The sequence below is a fragment of the Myodes glareolus genome, chromosome 16 (genome assembly GCF_982192425.1).
Source record: "Myodes glareolus chromosome 16, mMyoGla1.1, whole genome shotgun sequence".
Classification (NCBI taxonomy): domain Eukaryota; kingdom Metazoa; phylum Chordata; class Mammalia; order Rodentia; family Cricetidae; genus Myodes; species Myodes glareolus.
Window position 1 is genome coordinate 73455751 of NC_142041.1, and position 19346 is coordinate 73475096.

Consider the following 19346-nt stretch of genomic DNA (forward strand, 5'->3'; position numbering starts at 1 on the left):
TTTATCTCTTTTATTTAGTCATTATTTTTACTATAGTCAATAACAATTTTTAACCAACCCCCTTAAGTAAGAACACACATTTATAACCAAAAGTTTGAAAATTTGTGTGTAGCTCTCTAGAGTACTTTCTGCTGATTGGGGGCAGTGGCAATCTTTGGGAAAGCCTGAGGAAATTTAGGATTATGTTCAAGTCCTCAGTATTGTACTTTGTGAGGCTGAATTATTTCAGCCAGCACCCTAGAAGCTGTTCTCGATGCTCAATCATCTGTGCCACTGTTTCCTGTTGGAAATTTTTTTCATGGGGTCTTCCGCAATCAAACTTGATATTTTTTTTAACCTGTAAGGAATCCATAGCCTTTCATTTTCTGTGGAAGCAAAACCATAACCTTTCCCACATAGTAACATATCTTTTGACTTAATTGTTGAAGTTAAGACAATTTTAATACGTATTGGTAGGTTTAATATAGGAGTTTTCATAATCCAAGGTCTTCTATATCCAAACATTTTAAAGATAGTGCAATAATATACACAATCCAGACTCTGTGTGTGTTTTCCATTTTTATATGGCTTATTATATTTTTTATTTCTCCATTCCTTTTGAAGGACTTTTTCCACACTTTTTATTTTCTCTCCCATGCCTACACATATTTTTAATCCATTCAAAATTATTTAGAGGGCTTTTTTCCATCTGAATCTGTCTTTATTGCATATACATATCTTTTCCTGACCACATGATCTTTTAAACTACTAAGTGGGCAAAGCTAAGACCAAAGCAGCAGCTTTGGCAGTTGGCACTATCTCATTCCTTAGCTTCCTGAGATGAGAGTCTAGCTTAATGGTGAAGGCAAAAGCTGGAACCATGTTTATCACTTCAACAATGCAATGTCTCTAAGTCCACACTGCCACTAAGTAGCTAACCACCCACTGCTCAAAAATCCACATTTAAGTACTTGGTAAAAGGGCCTCTTAAAAGAGCCATGCAGTTTTGGCCAAAAGCACTCAGTCAGGAAGCCATCTCCTAATGGAGTTGTGCCTCTGCTTGTCACTTAGAGACTAGAACCTACATAAGAAAAAGTGGTTACTAAGAAGCAAAGTTTCATTCCATTTTTTGTATCTTTAGAATCCTTTTTTTAATGCTTTTACAGACTTTATGGAATTTCTTGCCCAACTTGGACACCTTATATAAATGGCCATTTCCTGCATTACCACACAGAGGCTTATATTACTTATAAATAATTAACCAGAAGCAGACTTACTACTAGTTAATTCTTACACTTAAATTAAACCATAATAATTTTTGGTCACGTGGCTTGGTACTTTTTCTCAGTACAACATTCTCATGTTGCTTCTCTGTGTTTCCAGTGACTCTCTGGCTCTGCCCTTCCTCTTCCTAAAGTTATCTTAACTGGATCTCAAACTCAATCTCTACCTGCCCAGAAATTAAGAAAATGATCTTTTATTTAACAATGAGCATGACCCATAGCGCTTAAGTAATATGGATATCTGACATTAGGAAAATAGCAATAAATTTGTAGCTTTATCTGACATAGTTAAAAAATTATCCCCCCTGTGTGTTTAAACACTGTTTATAGAGCTGTGAGATGGTGGTGAATCTCTTTAATCCTAGAATCTAGGAGGCAGAGACAGGCGGATTCTATGGGCTCAAAGACAGACTGGTTCACAGAGAAAGTTCCAGCACAGCCTCCAAAGCTACAGAGAAAACCTGTCTTAGGAAACCAAAAAGAATAAAAAATAAAGATTATAAGCTATTGTTAAAATTTATTGTTATAGTTATATTGTTTTTTTCTTTTTTAGTAATTTTCTGTGGCTGGGCCATAATGATTTCCTTGGGGGAGAGCATGAGAAGGCTTCACATCAATGAACACAGTCACTGAAAGTACAGTGAAAAGGATAGGGCAAACTCATTTATTTAACAATGGGAAAAAAACTTATATACTCCTCCATCATCCAGGCCTTTGTATCCATTGACATCATGGTGGTCAGTCTCATTGGCTAGGCAAAATAAGGATCTCTGACAGCACCTATTTCTAGGCCTTCAGAAAATATTCCATGATCACCCCTTATTGGTTAGACATGATCAGTGCCTTTGTCAACACCAGGCAGATTCCATGCTGGTTTTCTCGGCTTGGCCTGGCAGGTCTTAACTTCCTACACTTGTTCATTCCTATTTGAATCTCAATTAGTTCTACCGCTCCTTCCATCACAAGTGTTTATAATCTAGAGTTATTCACCTATATTTGCAAAGCTACAATTGTTAAACTGTGCTTCTAAAGGTTATCTTTTAACGAAATCCCAAAGAGCTGATTATTCAGAGGTATCACTTCATTCTGATTTTGAATATGGTCTTCCATTCTATTTCAAGATTTTATGTCATCATTAAGCTCTCCATAATGAAATAGTCATAAATTCTAAAAGGCCCTTTTGTGCATGAGGTATAGAATTTAAAATAAATCCAACTAGACTGCAAGAGAGGATTGTGAGGATAAGAGTACCCAGGAGGCATGTGGAAGGCAGAAGGTGTCTGTTTTGTACCTAAGAGCAAGTTATTTAGAGGCTGTAGTATTTGTGTGCAAGAGAATTAAAAGATCATTATGATATTAAAGATATTTGTGTTTGTGATTGTTTATACCCAGACATACCTGAAGCAATGATTTCCTGAGGTGTCAAAACTGCCAGGTAGGATACATTAGTCAATATGTAAATCGCAGCTATAATAGGCAGACCAAAAATCAATGATTTGGGAATTGTTTCAGAGGGATTTTCTACTTCTCCTGAAAAACACAAGTAAAATGATCAGAAAAGTTGCATACTGGGAAATGTATTCTTCTCTGCATGAAAAAGAAAGCAAGGCCTGGCCATGGTGGTGCATGTCTTTAATCCCAGCACTCAGGAGGCAGAAGAAGGTGGATCTCTTTGAGTTCAAAGTCAGTCTGATCTAGAAGATCTAGTTCCAAGACAGCCAGAACATCAGAGCAGTTACCCAGAGAAACCCTGTCTTGAAAAACCAAAAAAAAAAAGAAAAAAAAAGAAAGAAAAAGAAAAAAACGTGTGATACTTCTTTAACTTCCTTAAATCATTAATTCTGCTCCTTTGGCAGACAAATTTCATTTGAATATTGACATTTTCTATGATCCTAATTTAAAAATAAAAGTTTTTAAAATTTAAATATTCTTCACCAAATTATATCATGGAAAAAGAGACATTCAATTTTATAAGCAAGGAGTAGCCAATATAAACAATATAAACATATCTCTTCTGTTTTTTTTCACAAAGGTTTAAACAAAATTATGTGAGGTCAGAATTTGGAGAACTGCCTTTCTCTATTTTGGGTAACAATGGTGCATAACAAATTCCCAACTTTGAAGGCTCTAAGTGACATTAACATGCCGATAATCATATCGATCAGTTTCATTTTGTGTGGCATAAGTATTATTATACAGGCTTCCTTCTCTTTTTTCCCTTCCACAGATATACTGTCAAGTGAGAAAATCACTGTTTAAAATTTATAATCCACCATAAATCCTGGCACACGTGGACTTCACAGGAGCCCGGTGTGTCCTCTTCAGGCAGCTCTAATTCTTACTTTGTGACATAAGCTGAGAACATAACTGAGAACAGAACAGACGCCTGCTTTCATGGCCCCGTGATTAAATGTGTAATTCTTCCAACATTTTTAAGGATCTATGGTGAGAACCAGCTAATTTAATGGAGGGTTTCTTTCTTCATTCAGAAACTTCATTTTGATCAAGCCAATCTAGAAGCATTTCACCAGCAAGTACTCGTGAAACTTTATCCTTAGGCAATAATCTGCCTACCAAAAAATTCATGTTAGGGCTATTGAAAATCCAAAATCTCACTAAAAGTAGTGGTAGATGATAGATAAATATACAGACAGATTGACAAACATAAAGAGATACAGAGAGACAAGCAGATCAACAGATGATAGATAGATAGATAGATAGATAGATAGATAGATAGATAGATAGATAGACAGACAGACAATAGATAGATTTTACAAAATATATAATCCATACTAAATAAAGCTAACAATGACTTAAATTAAGATACAATGTTACATCCAAATCATCACCAACATAAATAAGTACAATATGCCTTCTCCAAAAATTAATCCTCCCAATTTATATGGAACATAGATGACACACAAGACAGTGATTTCAAAGTAAAAATAATAAATGTCATCAATAAACTCAATAAAGAATATAAATTAATTCTGAAATTAAGACTACACATTAATAAACTGATGATTGCATTAAGAAAAATTTCAGCATTTAAAAATAGAATTTAATTGAGAGAATTTCTGAACAAAACTCAAACAAAAATTAAACTTGTTGTGAGATATTTTAATAAGACAACAACAACATCCTTTCTATGTGCCAAAAAGCATGCTGAAGAAATGGAAAAATTCCCACTCACATTAGCATCAAAAATATTAACAATCATTCTAAACAAGGAAGTGAAAGAACTTTACGATGAAAACTAAATTCTGAAGAAGCAGAGAAACACTAGAATATTGGGCGATCTTCCATGCTCAAGGATTGGTAAAATTAATATTGCGGAAGAAAACATTCTATCAAAAGAAATAAACAGATTCAGTTCAAATTCAATCAAAATACCCATCATTCATGATATTTTTGATAGATATTGAAAAAAATACCTAAAATTCAGGTAGACCCAAAATAGCTAGCCAAGCAGTAGTAATTACAATGCTGAAAGGATTATTATTCTACATTTTAAGACTTATTACAGAGATGTAATAATAAAACCAGGATGCAACTGGCAAAAAAAACAGACATATAGACCAATGAAGCAAAATAAAAGGTTTAACAAAATAAAAGACTTAAATAGCTACAACCATCTCATATTTGACAAAACATCTGAAAGCTTACACTGAAGGAAGGATAGCATCTTATACAAGTGGTGTTTGGAAAACTGGTTGTCTACCTGTAGGAAGAATAATATTGTCCCTAAATATATAACCCTATTTAAAAAGTTACTGCAAGTATATCAAAGGCATCAATGTATCTCCTGAAATGCTGAACTTTCTAGAAAGAAGTCCTATATGATTTATAGGTAAAATAGAAAAATTCTATTAAACAATAAAGAAATAGGAAATTATCAAATTTTCAGGTACATGGGCGGAATTATAAAATGTTACCCATATGAACTAAACCAAATCAGTAAAGACAAACATTGCATGATCTTCATCATTTTATTTACATTACTCATATTTTAAGTGTATTGGTGGAATAAAGCCAGATTCTAGGCCAAAGTATCAGAAACATGGTCTCCCTACCATCTCTCAATAAATTCCTTGTTTCCCTCTAAAGCTCAGAAGCTGAACTGTCAGTGTCCACATTTTTCTCAGCATTAGTCTTTTCAATGTACTCATTAGCACAGTTCATTACATTCTGCTTTTGAAATCCTGTAGCATTTTTAGCTCAACATACTAAATGCCTCTACATTCCTCCAAAAAATTACATAGGCTTAAAATGCACTTGGTCAGGCTTATTACAGAGATGACCAAAGTTATGATGCCAACTCTTATCTCATTACTTTTTTAATTGATGTGATAAAATATCCTTACAACTTATGAAATAATGGCTTTATTTTAGGAGAGATTTCCAGATTACAGAGCATCATTATTACTGGGAAGCCACAGCAGCAGGAAATTAAGTTAGCTGTAGACATTGCATCAATATTCAAGAAGTATAGACAGTTAAATGCATGTGTCTTCATTAGGGTTTCAATTGCTGTGAAAAAACACCATAGCCACAACAAGTTTTATAAAAAAAAATATTTAATTGGGGCCAGCTCAGAGTCGAAAGATGTAGTCCATTATTGTCTTGTCATGAAGCATGGCTGCATGCAGTCAAACACGATGCTGGAAAGGTAGCTGAGAGTTCTAAATCTGGATCAACAGGCAGCAGTGAAAATCACTAGACCTATCTTGAGCTTCTGACACCTCAAAGCTCACAACCCCAATGAAACTTCCACCAAAAAGACCACACCTACTCCAACAAGGTCAAATCTAATAGGGCCCAACCCTTTGGGGGCCATTTTCATCGAATCACCACAGCATGCATGTTAGTGATCCCCTTACTCTCTTCACTGTCAAGCATTCCAGAATACCCTGCTCAGGAAGTGGGGCCTGCCATACAGTATAGGGATTCCATATAAACCAATATGATTAAGATAAACTCTCATAGAAATGGACAAAGACCTCCTAAGTCATTCTTTGTACAATGGTAACAATTAAATTAATGATCTTACAATTCTTTCATGATCCTATAATTCCTACATTTATGATACATTGGTAGTTACCCCACATAAAATCATACCCTTTTACTTCTTGAATTTTATTATTCTTAATCCATATTTTAACTTCTTGTTTCATAGATATCTCCATTAGATATAGATTTTATGTTATTTATTTGCAGCTGTTGCAGAATATATTTTCTTGTTTTTTTCATTAGTTTACCTATTAGTTTTTATTTCCTTGTTTTTACTGAAATACAGATAATTTAAAAGAATAAACTTGTATTTATAATTTCATTGTTCTATTTATATTTCTGAGATTGCACTCAGCATTTATTGAATAACTGAATTGATAGTTATATAAATGATTATTTTTATGTGGCTAAAGATTTAATATTCAATGTGGTAACTAACTTACTTGGCATAATTCCTGTAGGTTTTATAAAAATTTAGTTTTCCAAACAGTATAGGATTGTGATGAGATGAAAACATAGATATAAATAGATTTGTAAATCTATATACATTGTTTGTTAGAAAGAAAAATTTCAGGTGTCCTAAAAATTATGTGTAATGGATTATATTTGAGAAACTAAATAAATTTGTGTCTTTTTGTATCAAAAATCCCTCAGTCTTTTTAACTATACCTCCAAAAAAGTTAAGTCATAAAAAATAAATGTAATTGGCAATCAATCCATGAATTATCAACAAAATTGATAGAATACTGTCTTCAGTCTACCCAGTGTGGCCACAAATCAATTTAAAATCACAATGCAGACAGCTCCAAAATGAGGAAATACAAATGGTTAAAAACTAGAGAGAAGATGCTAAGTGTAATGAATAAATTAAAAAATGCTACAGATCCCGAGTAGCTGCAGGTCCCCAGACAGGAATGGTGCATGAGACCATGCCGCAGTTCTCCAAAGGTAGCTGGTCACAGGTGATGGGCAAGAGATGGATAGACACGCTATGCAGAATGAGGTTGGATATTTATTTAGTGGGTTATGGAAAGGAAAGGGAGAAGAGGAGAAGAGCAGAGAGGCAGACAGAGAGAGAGAGAGAGAGAGAGAGAGAGAGAGAAGAGAGGTGAGAGACAAAAGGGAGAGACAGAAGCTGATGGAGAAGGGAGTGGGCATGGCTTGTCTTTTAAAGTGACAGAACACATCATTACATTCCCATCTCTTTTTTAAAATAAAAATGCAGGATGTCAGTCACCACAGGTTAAGGGAATTGGGGCAGCAAATTTTCAAGACTGTTTCCTGCTTTTTGTGAGCATCAACTTTGGGGGGAACCTGAGAAAACTGGGTGATGGTCACATCCTGACATAGCTGATCTGTTTGTTTCTGTCCGGTGTTTGTGGTGTGGAAATGTCTGTTGTCTCTTATACCTGTTTAAGTTATTGGGAGAACAGAGGACAAAGTTAGGTTTAGAAAAAAAAAAACAGGACCAGGGAATTGAGAGGGGTGTATCTGACCTGTTGTTTAAGGTGGATCCTTCAGTTTGGATTCCTGGAACTCACATGAATTTTTTGAGTTTGTGAAAACAGAAGTTTTAAACATATACATTGTATAAATAGTAGCATATTTATATCAGAATGGCTGTGACAGATCTTTTTTACACAATGAAAAGTATTTTTAAGACTATGAAAGGCAGCATGACAGAGAAATTTGATAACCTGTATTTGTCCTCACACCTTTATAACTTGTGGGTCTTGTATTTGTATTTGATTAAAATTTATTTGGTGAGATTGGTCTTTTAAACTGACAAACCTCTCAGCTGTCAAACTGCATCAAAGATCTTTGAGAATGATAAAATTTTAACTGAGTTATTGATTAAAAAATGACAGAAAACTTACTTGATTGGCACCTAGAACAACCCCTCAGGGTACTCCATGATTACTAAAGGTCATATTTGCCTTTTGCTGTTTGGCATAAGACCTGCCAGGCTCCAGAAGACCCTGTAGGCTAAGAAATCTGTAGAAAGACAAGCCTACTTTGACCTGAGCAGCTAGGCTGTTGATTCCAGCAATTCTGTCCATGTCTGAAGATCTTCAGTTTAGATGAAAGGCAGTTTCCCCAGTGGTCAGCGCTTAGCATTCGAAGCAGATTGCAGAAGGATGTTGTTCTGTGACAATTTGTCTTCTGTCTTCTTTGGAGGAAGTAGAGTGCTGCTGTTAGGAGGCAAACTGACTCTTTCTGTTATGAAAAGATTTTTAATAATTAAATATTTAAATGCCATATTCCTTAGCTCTCTGAGCAGTTAAGGGCTGTTTATCTGGTAGAGATACAGTATAGAATCTGCCCAGAGAGCTGGGTCCAACCTTGAATGTACTGGCTCTTAACTTAACAGATAAGATTTATACTCATAAAAAAGAGAGAAAGAAGAAAAAACTGCTTGCAATAGAAGGTTTATGGAAGAACTAACAATAGTATAGAATGTCTTAATGTATTTTAAATGAGGATTGGATTAAATATAAAGTATTTTTGTAAGAGACTTAAAAGTACATACCAGTTTAAAACATTCGACTTATTGTTTTGTAGTCTGGAATGAGATGCAATGAACAGACAATTATAACATTTAACAGTAAACATAGGTGCATTGAAGTTACATGTATGAACACACACAGACAGTGAACTGGAACTGGGTGAAGGGGATGCTCTTGGTGGGCCCTACCAAAAGCATGCCACTGCACAAAGCACTCATGCAAAAGAGTCAACTGGAAGAATTTAGAGACAAAAACATAAGTAAACCTGGGGACCAGGCAGGGTATACTTCAGTAAAGATGGCAGAACTTGGTCACCTAATCTGGCTCTCAGTTAAAATGGTGGTGAAGTCACCTGGCCTCAGCCAAAATGGCAGCAGTCACGTGTTGTATAGAAAAGCCACTGAGTTAAGATGAGGATGAAGTCACCTGACCTCAGTTAAGATGGTGGTAAGGTAGTCTGACCTCAGTCAAAATGGCAGCAGTCACATGTTGTATGAAAAAGCAGGGAATAAGAGAGACACAGAGGCATGATCTATCCTGTGCCTGAGTTGCCATGCCACAAGCTGAAGAGGGTAGCAAAAGACTACAATTGAAAAAAAGCCATCTTGTGGATCTGACCAACCTTGTTGGCAGCAGTAGTGGCAGGGACAGTTTAAAGAAACTCCTTTCATTTGCCTGGGCATCGACAGTAGTTAAAAAACTCCAACTGACAGCAATTAGAAAGCTTTCATAAAAGTGGAGCCCTCTGGACACCATCAGAGTGAGGTAGTACATGAAAACGTAGGGTATTAAGGTCTGTGGTTTTATGCCCTCTAAAAGGCACCCATCCCAAGTAGGATGGACATGCATAACTTGTTACCCATTGCTGAAACCGTGAAAACCCACAAAACAATGACACCACAAGGTACACAGTGAGACATCTCTTGACTATGGGTGGGGTGTGAATCAGTACTACCTTTACAAGACCCATGGGATGGCGTCCCCTGGCCATGAGTGGGATGGTAAGGCCTGGATGGATCTGGTCAGGACTATTCAGAACCCAGAAAGGCCAGAGGCTGCTCCAAGTGGCCTTTCATGGTGAGGGGGAAAAAAAGAAAAAAAAAGGAGACAGAAGAATCTTAAGGACCCTGGACCCCCAGTCATGGGTGGATCAGCCCCGGGCCATTCCAAACACAATTTTAGCAAAGAGAAGCAATTCAGAGATGAATATCAGCTGACCAGAATGGGGAAAACTCACCAACTGAAGCCGGTGGTGTGCATACAAATCACACTGTAGAAATCATGCTCAGGCACATAGAACACTTGGATGTTATGCAAAAATAATACCTGGTTCTGGATCCCGACCCTGGAAGAGGAACTTGGGGTAGGAGAGCCTTCCGAGTCTCACGGCACCAATGTAAAGGATTAATTTTAAAATGTGTGTATCCTGAGTAGCAGCAGTGGGTAGAGACCATGCCACAGGTCCCCAAGCAGGGGCAGGCAGCGGGCCACAGAGCAGCCAGTCCCAGGCAGGGACAGAACATGAGATCATGCTGCAAGTCACTGAAGGCAGCTGGTCCCGGGGGTGGGCAAAAGACAGATAGGCATGCCATGCAGAATGAGGTTGGATATTTATTTAGTGGGTTATGAAAGGGAAAGGGAGAAGGGGAGGAGAGCAGAGAGACATGTAGTGAGGAAGCAAGCAGGCCTGCTTTTCGTCCCACCTGGCTCCCGCACACAAATTGTATTTGTTTAAACATTGCCTGGCCCATTTTCTCCAGCCCCTTATTGGCTAACTCTCACATATTAATTAACCCATTTCTAATAATCTGTATATCACCACAAGGTCATGGCTTACCGGGAAGATTCTAACCCACGTCCGTCTTGGACCAGAGCTTCATGGCGACTGCCTGCCTCTGCTTTCTTTCTCCCACAATTCTGTTCTGTCTTCCCCGCCTACCTATATTCTGACCTATTGGGCCAAGCAGTTTTTTTATTAATTAAGAAATGAAAGCAACAGATAGATAGAAGACCCTTCTATGTCAGAGACAGACAGACACACACACACACACACACACACACAGAGAGAGAGAGAGAGAGAGAGAGAGAAGGGCGAGACATAACCTCCCTTATTGAGAGGAGATGGACAATGGAGACTCTCAGGCTCAGACAGACCAGGTACACCAGGATGTGACCAGCACCCAGCCTTCTCAGGTTTCCCCCAAATATGACACCCACAAATAAGCAGAAAGCAGTCTTGAGAAACTGCAGTCCCAATTCCCTTAACCTGTGGTGCCTGACCTCCTACCTTTTTATTATAAAAAAGAGATGGGAATGTAATAATCTGTTCTTTCTCTTTAAGAGACAATCCACATCCACTTCCTCCCCCATCCACTGAGGCAGGCAGATCTTCCTTCCTGTTTGCCTGAGTTTCTTCTTTTTCTCTCTCTCTCTCTCTTAGAGACAGCTTCTACCTCTCCCTACTTCACCCCTTCTTCCCTTCACTCTCTCTCTCTGTCTCTCTCTCTGCACACTGATTCCCGGGCCTGCATGTACCCCCTCCAATAAACTCCAAAGCGGGTTTATTGCATTTCATGTTTTTTTCTTGCTTGTGCCCAGGTACCCCAGAACCAGTTGCCTTCGGAGATCTATGGCATGGTCTCATGACCTGCTGCCCACTGTAGGCACTCAGGATCTGCCGAATATTTTAGTTAATCCATTTCACTAAGCCTCACTAACATGGGAGGAAATAGTCATAAAAATGAATTGAAATACCAGCCTGAACTGGCCTTGGCCCATAACCATACTGACGAATATTTTGCTTATCACCATAGATCCTTCATCTGGCGATGGATGGAGTTGGAGACGGAGACCCACATTGAAACACTGGACTTAACTCCCTAGGTCCAAATGAGAAGCAGAAGGAAAGGAAACGTGAGCAAGGAAGGCAAGATCAGAGGGAACCTTCATTCAACGAGGGATGGCGATACAGACGGAGACCCACATTGGAGCACCGGACTGAGTCCCCAAAGGTCCAAAAGAGGAGCAGAAGGAGGAAGAACATGAAAAAGGAAATAAGGACTGCGAGGGATGCGATCACCCACTGATACAAGGGGACTGATCTAATGAGAGTTCACCAAGGCCAGTTGTCTGGGACTGAGTGAGCATGTAATCCAGCCAGATTCTCGGAATTAGGCCGGATTCTCTGAATGTGGCTGGCCCGAAGTCTTCCTGAAAAGCCATTGACAATGACACTGGGACTTGTTTCCTCTGCATATACTGGATTTTTGGGATCCAGTCTGTTTGGATGCTCACCTTCCTGGATCTGGAGGGAGGGGGGAGGAGCTTGAACTACCCTCAGGGCGGGAGACCCTGACTGTTATTCGGGATGGAGAGGGAGGAGGGGAGGGAGTGGGGGGAGTGGGAGGGTGTTGGGAGGAGGGGCGGAAATGGAGACTTGTGTATTTTAATAAACTTTGAAAAAAATGAATTGAAATAGATTTTATCAGTGATTTGTTTATTGAGATTGATCAAAGATAGATATTTTGAAGTCTGTTTGAAAGGACCCTCCCCCACCTACCTCAGCTTCAGAAGCCACCCAATAGGCAAACTTCCTGGAGTTAGGCTGCTTCAACACTCTCGCTCCATCATAGGATCCTGTAAGTTACAAGTCCCACATTGCCCCCAAACCCACCCTTTCCTAGAAACTCAGAGGAGCTCTGAAGGCTGCAACTACACAGAAGGGGTCAAGAGAGCAGGCCAAGAGAGACCTTGAGAGCACCCTGAGACACAGAGAACAACTGCCCAAATCAGACAAAGAGCAACTTTCTAAGACACAGATAACAACTGCAAGGATTGAAGCAAAAAGAAAAAGAAACATAGCCAGCATCAATTGGAGGAAAAAATGTGTAGGCATCAATGGAAAAATTCATTTAGTAACCAACAAAGCAAGAAGGTAACATCAGAACCCAGTGGTCATATATAAAAGTAGGAAGACCTGATCACCCTAACAGAGAAGAAACAAAAGAAAATTATCTGAAATATAATTTTATAAAGATAAGATACCCTTAAGGAAGAAATGAAAAATTCCCTCAAAGAAATGAAGAAAAAGACAAATAAAAAATGCAAAATATCAACAAATCTCTTAAAGAAATTCAAGAAAACCAATAGAAAGCAATCAAATAGGTGAAGTAAATGGTTCAAGACATGAGAATCAAAATAGAGGCAATAAAGAAAATACAAACCAAGGGAAATCTAGAAATAGAAAATCTGGCTAAACAAACATGAACTTCAGATGCAAGCATAACCAACAGAATATAATAGAAGAAAGCATGAGCCTCAAGTGTTTAAGATACGTCAGAGAAAATAGATTTATTGGTCAAAGAAAGAATTATATCCAACAAACTATTAACATAAAACATAAAAGTATTTTATGACACCATGAAAATACCAAATCTAAGAATAATAGGGATAAAAGGAGAAGAACTCCAGCTCAAAGGCACAGAAAATATATTTTAAAAATCATAGAAGAAAAGTTTCCCAACTCAAAGAAGGATATGCCTATGAACATACAAGAAGCTTACAGAAAACCAAATAGACTAGACAATAAAAAAATTCCCCTTGCCATATCATAATCAAAACACTAAGCATACAGAATAAAGAATGAATATTAAGAACTGCAAAGGAAAAAGACTTAGTAGCATACAAACACAAACCAATCAGAATTACACTCAACTTGTCAATGAAAACCCCGAAAGCCAGAAGGTCGTGGAAAGATGTGCTACACACACTAAGAGATCACATGTGAAAGTCAGACTACTATACATTGTAAAGATTTCAATCACCATTGATGAAGAAAACAAGACTGTTAATGACAAATCCAGATTTAAACAATACCTATCCACAAATCCAGCACTAAAGAAAGTACTAGAAGAAAAATTTTAACTACAGACAAAAACACAGGAAACAGATAACCTCACACCAACAAACCCCAAGGACAGAAACACACAAATGTTACAACTGAAAAATAACAGAAATTAACAATTGCTTGTCATTAATATCTCTTAATATCAATGGACTCAATTCACCTATAAAAAGACTCAGGCTAAGAGAATGGATACAAAATCAGGACCCATCCTTTTGTTGTATACAAGAAATAGACCTCAATCTTAAATAGAGACATTAACCCAGTGTAAAGTAATAGGAAAAAAATTTCTAATCAAATGGACCTAAGAAGTCAGTGGGTGTAGCTATCCTAATACCTGACAAAAGAGACTTCAAACTAAAATCACTCAGAAGAGATGACACTTCATACTCATCACAGAAACAATACATCAAGATGAAGTCTCAATGCCCCAAATACAAGAGCAAAAATATGTGTAAAGAAAATTACTAAAGTTTACACACTAATAGTAGTAGACTACACCACTGCACCCTCCACAATGGACAGAAAGAAGCTTAAGAGAAAAACAAGAAACTAACAGAATTCATGATTCAAATGGACTTAACAGACATCTACAGAACATTTCACCCAAATATAAAACAATATACCTGCTTCTCAAGACCTCCAGGGACTCTCTCTAAAATTGATGACATACTCTCAGTAACGAAGTGAACCTTGACAGACACACAAAAAAATGGAATAATCCCCTGTATCTATTATGGTCACCGTGTTTAAAGAAAGAATTAAACAAAAATACTAATTGCAGAAAGGCTAGAAACTCATGGAAATTAAACAGTGTTCAATAGAATAACGCCTGAGTCAAGGTAGAAATAAAGAAAGAAATTAAACTCTTTCTAGAGTTCAAGAAAATGAAGGCACCATGGAACACTATGAAAGCAATGCTAAGAGGAAAGTTTATAGCACTAAGCACCCACATAAAGGAAAGGGGAAATCTTATACTAGCAACTTAGCAGCACACCTGATAGCTTTAGAATAAAATGAAACAGCTTCACCCAGGAGTAGATTACAAGAAATAATCAAATTATGGACTGAAATCAGTAAAATGGAAACAAAGAAAATACAAAGAAACAAAGAGCTTTTTCCTTGAGAAAATCAATAATACTTATCCAAACTAATCAAAAGGCAGGGAGAGAACATCCAAATTAACAAAATCAGAAATGAAAAGGGGGACAAAACAACAGACACTGAGGAAATCCAGAGAATAATTAGGCCCACTACAAAAATTCGTACTCCAGAAAATTGGAAAATGTAAAAGAAATGGACTTTTTTTAATAGATACCACCTACCAAAATTAAATCAAGACCAAGTGAACAATTGAATAAGACCTATAATCTGCAAGGAAATGGAAGCAGTCATCAAAAGCCTTCCAACCAAGAAAAATACCCAGGACCAGAAACCACCTGAACTTCAAAGAAGAGCTAATACCTGTACTACTTAAATTGTTCCAGAAAATAGAAACAGAAGGAACATTGCCAAACTCTTTTTGTGAGGTTGCAGTTACACTGATATTAAAATCACATAAAGAATCAAGAAAGAATTACAGACTAATGCAAAAATACTCAATAAAATGTTGGCCAACGGAATCCATGAACACATCAAATAAAATCATCTACCAAGATCATATCAGCTTCATCCTAGAGATTCAGGGATGGTTCAACATATGAAAATCTATCAATGTAATCTACCATATAAATAAACTGATGGGGAAAAAAACATATGATTATCTCATTAGATGTTGAGAAAGCATTTTACCAAATCCAACACCCCTTCATGGTAAATTTTATGGACAGATGAGGGATACAAGGAATTTATCTAAACATAGTAAAAGCAATATATAGCAAACTGACAGCCGGCATCAAATGGAAAGAATAAATATAGAGAAACTCAAAATGATTTCACTAAAATCAGGCACAAGACAAAACTACCGATATTATCCTGGAAGAGATGAGGCAGGCAGCTTCTAGCCTCCTGTACATTTTTACTGCATCAGATCCAGGACTTTGGGTCCTGAAAGAAAAACTTCTCTAAGGTGAGGCAATACACTGGCTACCTCCCTTCATTTCTCTGGCCCACTGCCAGCCAGCAGCTCCTACAGAGGGCAGGGGATGCAGGTGCATGCCCATGTGGTCAGAGATACTACAGGGAGACATGCACTTGTGTACGGGGTGGCAGAGAATTGAATGCTTGAAGTTGAAAAACTGCACGGATGTGTAACAGAGAATCTTTGATTGTGGCCTGAGAAGTTAACAATTTTTTTTTCAGGAATGCTGGCAGTCAAGGACACTCTGTGACCACCAGCGCTGCTCCCCTCTTTTCTCTCCTAAGTTCTTCTTCACTGTGATAACACTCAAGGTCTCAAGGTCTTTTCTGCTGGCCAGCAATTTCCCATTTAACCCTACTCTGTCTTGATACTGCTTTTAAAAAAAAGAAATGCTGAGTTATACCAACCTGTGTACTTTTATTTTTTTTTTTTTTTGCATTTTATCATTTTATATCAAAATTAAAATGAGTACAAATGTTGGAAGTCACAAAATTATGCCAAAACATATCAAAAATGGACGAGTAAAACAAATAAGATTAGGGAGGAAAACAAAGTCAGCTTGGGAAATAATTAGTACAATTATGTATATAATTACCTGATAAAAGTGTGTTCTCATTATGTAGATGATCAACATGAAATCTATAATTTGCCCAAATATGTATAAAATGTGAATATTCAAATTGGTTAGGAAAATACTACTACAAAGACTTAAATTCTTCTTTTTCATGTACATGTGTGTTATGCATGCATGTAGGCATGCTCACATATGTACAGGGATGTGAGCACATGTAAGTGTGTGGATGTGCAAGCCAGAGACCGATGTCATTACTCCTCCTTGATTGTTCTTTTTTTTTTTTTTTAGTAAATTTTATTAAATTATAAAAGTTTCCATTTCCACCCCCCCCTCCCAACACCCTCCCACTCCCCCTACTCCCCCTCCTCCTCCCTCTTCGTCCCCCAGGGCGGTCAGGGTTTCCTGCCCTGTGGGAAGTTCCAGTTCCTTCCCCCTCCCTCCAGGTCCAGGAAGGTGAGTGTCCAAACAGACTGGATCCCCAAAATCCATTATATGTAGAGGAAACAGGTCCCAGTGTCATAGTCAATGGCTTTTCAGAAAGACTTCGGGTCAGCCACAGTCAGAGAATCCGGCCAAATTCGGAGAATCTGGTTAGATCACGTCCTCTTTCAGTCCCAGTCCAACTGGCCTTGGTAAACTCTCATCAGATCCGTTCCCTTGTATCAGTGGGTGATGGCATCCCTCGCAGTACTGACTTCGTTTTTCATGTTCTTCCTCCTTCTGCTCCTCATTTGGACCTCGGGGGGCTCAGTCCCGTGCTGCAATGTGGGTTTCCGACTGTATCGCCATCCTTCGTCAGATGCAGGATCTATGGTGATAAGCAAAATATACATCAGTATGGACATGGGCCACGGCCGATTCAGGCACCCACTCCTCTGTCCAGAGAGCAATCTGGGGGATCTCTCCTTGGACCTGGGATCCCATATATACTCAAGTCTCCTGTAAACCCTAAAATGGGTCCCTTAGTTGAAATATAATCTTCCCTGATCCCTTGTTCATCCTTCCTCCCTCCCCCCCCATCCCAGGCCACCAAGCTTTCCCCTTTCTTCCCCTACTCCCTTCTCTCTAACCTTCTCCCCTTCCATCGACCCTCCCTCCCCCCCATGCACCCGAGGTTACCTGGGACTCTTGTCTATTTCCTACCTCCTGGTGGATAGCTAAATAATCTTCATCAGGTTCATCTTCTTATTTAGCTTCTCTAGGATCACGAATAATAGGCTCAAAGACCTTTAATTATGGTTAGAATCCACTTATGAGTGAATACATACCGTGTTCCTCATTTTGGGTCTGGCTTACCTCACTCAGTAAAGCGTTTTCTATTTCCATCCATTTGCATGCAAAATTCAAGATGTCATTGTTTTTTACCGCTGAGTAAAACTCTAATGTGTATATGTTCCACACCTTTTTTAACCATTCTTCTATTAAGGGGCACCTAGGCTGTTTCCAGGTTCTGGCTATTACAAATAGTGCTGCTATGAACATAGTAGAACAAATGCTTTTGTAGTATGATCGGGAATCTTTAGGGTATATTCCCAAGAGTGGAATTGCTGGGTCCTGAGGGAGGTTGACTCCCAGTTTCCTGAGAAACCGACACACTGATTTCCACAGTGGCTGCACGAGTTTGCATTCCCACCAACAATGGATGAGTGTTCCCCTCACCCCACATCCTCTCCAGCATAGGATATCATTGGTGTTTTTGACTTTAGCTATTCTGACAGGTGTAAGATGGTATCTCAAAGTGGTTTTGATTTGCATTTCCCTGATCGCTAAGGAGGTTGAGCATGACCTTAAGTGTCTTCTGGCCATTCGAAGTTCATCTGTTGTGAATTCTCTGTTAAGTTCAGTACCCCATTTTTTAATTGGGTTAATTAGAGTTTTAGTGCCTAGTTTCTTGAGTTCTTTGTATATTTTGGAGATCAGACCTTTGTCTGATGAGGGGTTGGTGAAGATCTTCTCCCAGTCAGAAGGCAGTCTTTTTGTCCTACTGACAGTGTCCTTTGCTTTACAGAAGCTTCCCAGTTTCAGTAGATCCCATTTATTCATTGTTTCTCTTATTGTCTGTGCTGCTGGGGTCCTGCTTAGGAAGAGGCCTCCTGTGCCTAAATCTTGTAGACTACTTCCCACTTTCTCTTCTATCAGGTTCAAAGTGGACGGATTAATGTTGATGTCTTTAATCCATTTGGACTTGATTTTTGTGCATGGTGATAGATATGGATCTACTTTCACTTTTTTACAGGTTGACATCCAGTTATGCCAGCAAAATTTGTTAAAGATGCTGTCCTTCTTCCATTGTATACCTTTAGCTCCCTTGTCGAAAATTAGGTGTTCATAAGTTTGTGGGTTAATATCTGGGTCTTCTATTCGATTCCATAGGTCGACTTCTCTGTTCTTATGCCAATACCAAGCTGTTTTCAATACTGTAGCTCTATAATAGAGTTTGAAGTCAGGGATGGTAATGCCTCCAGAAGTTCTTTTATTATATAAGATTGTTTTGGCTATCCTGGGTTTTTTGTTTTGCCATATAAACTTGATTATTGTTCTCTCAAGGTCTGTGAAGAAGTTTGATGGGATTTTGATGGGGATTGCATTGAATCTATAGATTGCTTTTGGTAGAATTGCCATTTTTACTATGTTGATTCTCCCAATCCAAGAGCAGGGGAGGTCTTTCCATTTTCTGGTATCCTCCTCAATTTCTTTCTTCAAAGACTTAAAGTTTTTGTCAAATAGGTCTTTCACTTCCTTGGTTAGAGTAACCCCAAGATATTTTATGCTATTTGTGGCTATCATGAAAGGTGATGCTTCTCTGATTTCCCTCTCTGCTTCTTTATCCTTTGTGTATAGGAGGGCCACTGATTTTTTGGAGTTGATCTTGTATCCTGCCACGTTACTAAAGGTGTTTATCAGCTGTAGGAGTTCTTTGGTAGAGTTTTTGGGGTCACTTATGTAAACTATCATATCGTCAGCAAATAACGAAAGTTTAACTTCATCCTTTCCAATTCGAATCCCCTTG

The 19346-nt window shown here is 38.2% G+C and overlaps 1 protein-coding gene across 1 annotated transcript in view; it reads right to left on the minus strand.

The window, feature by feature from the left end:
- The window catches only part of LOC125390891 (solute carrier family 7 member 12-like), a 45905-nt gene that overhangs the window by 12499 nt on the left and 14060 nt on the right, over positions 1 to 19346 (minus strand). Inside the window, exon 2 of the mRNA XM_048420047.2 lies at positions 2661 to 2792. Coding sequence (XP_048276004.2) covers positions 2661 to 2792 — 132 coding nt within the window. The remainder of the gene's footprint in view (positions 1 to 2660; positions 2793 to 19346) is intronic.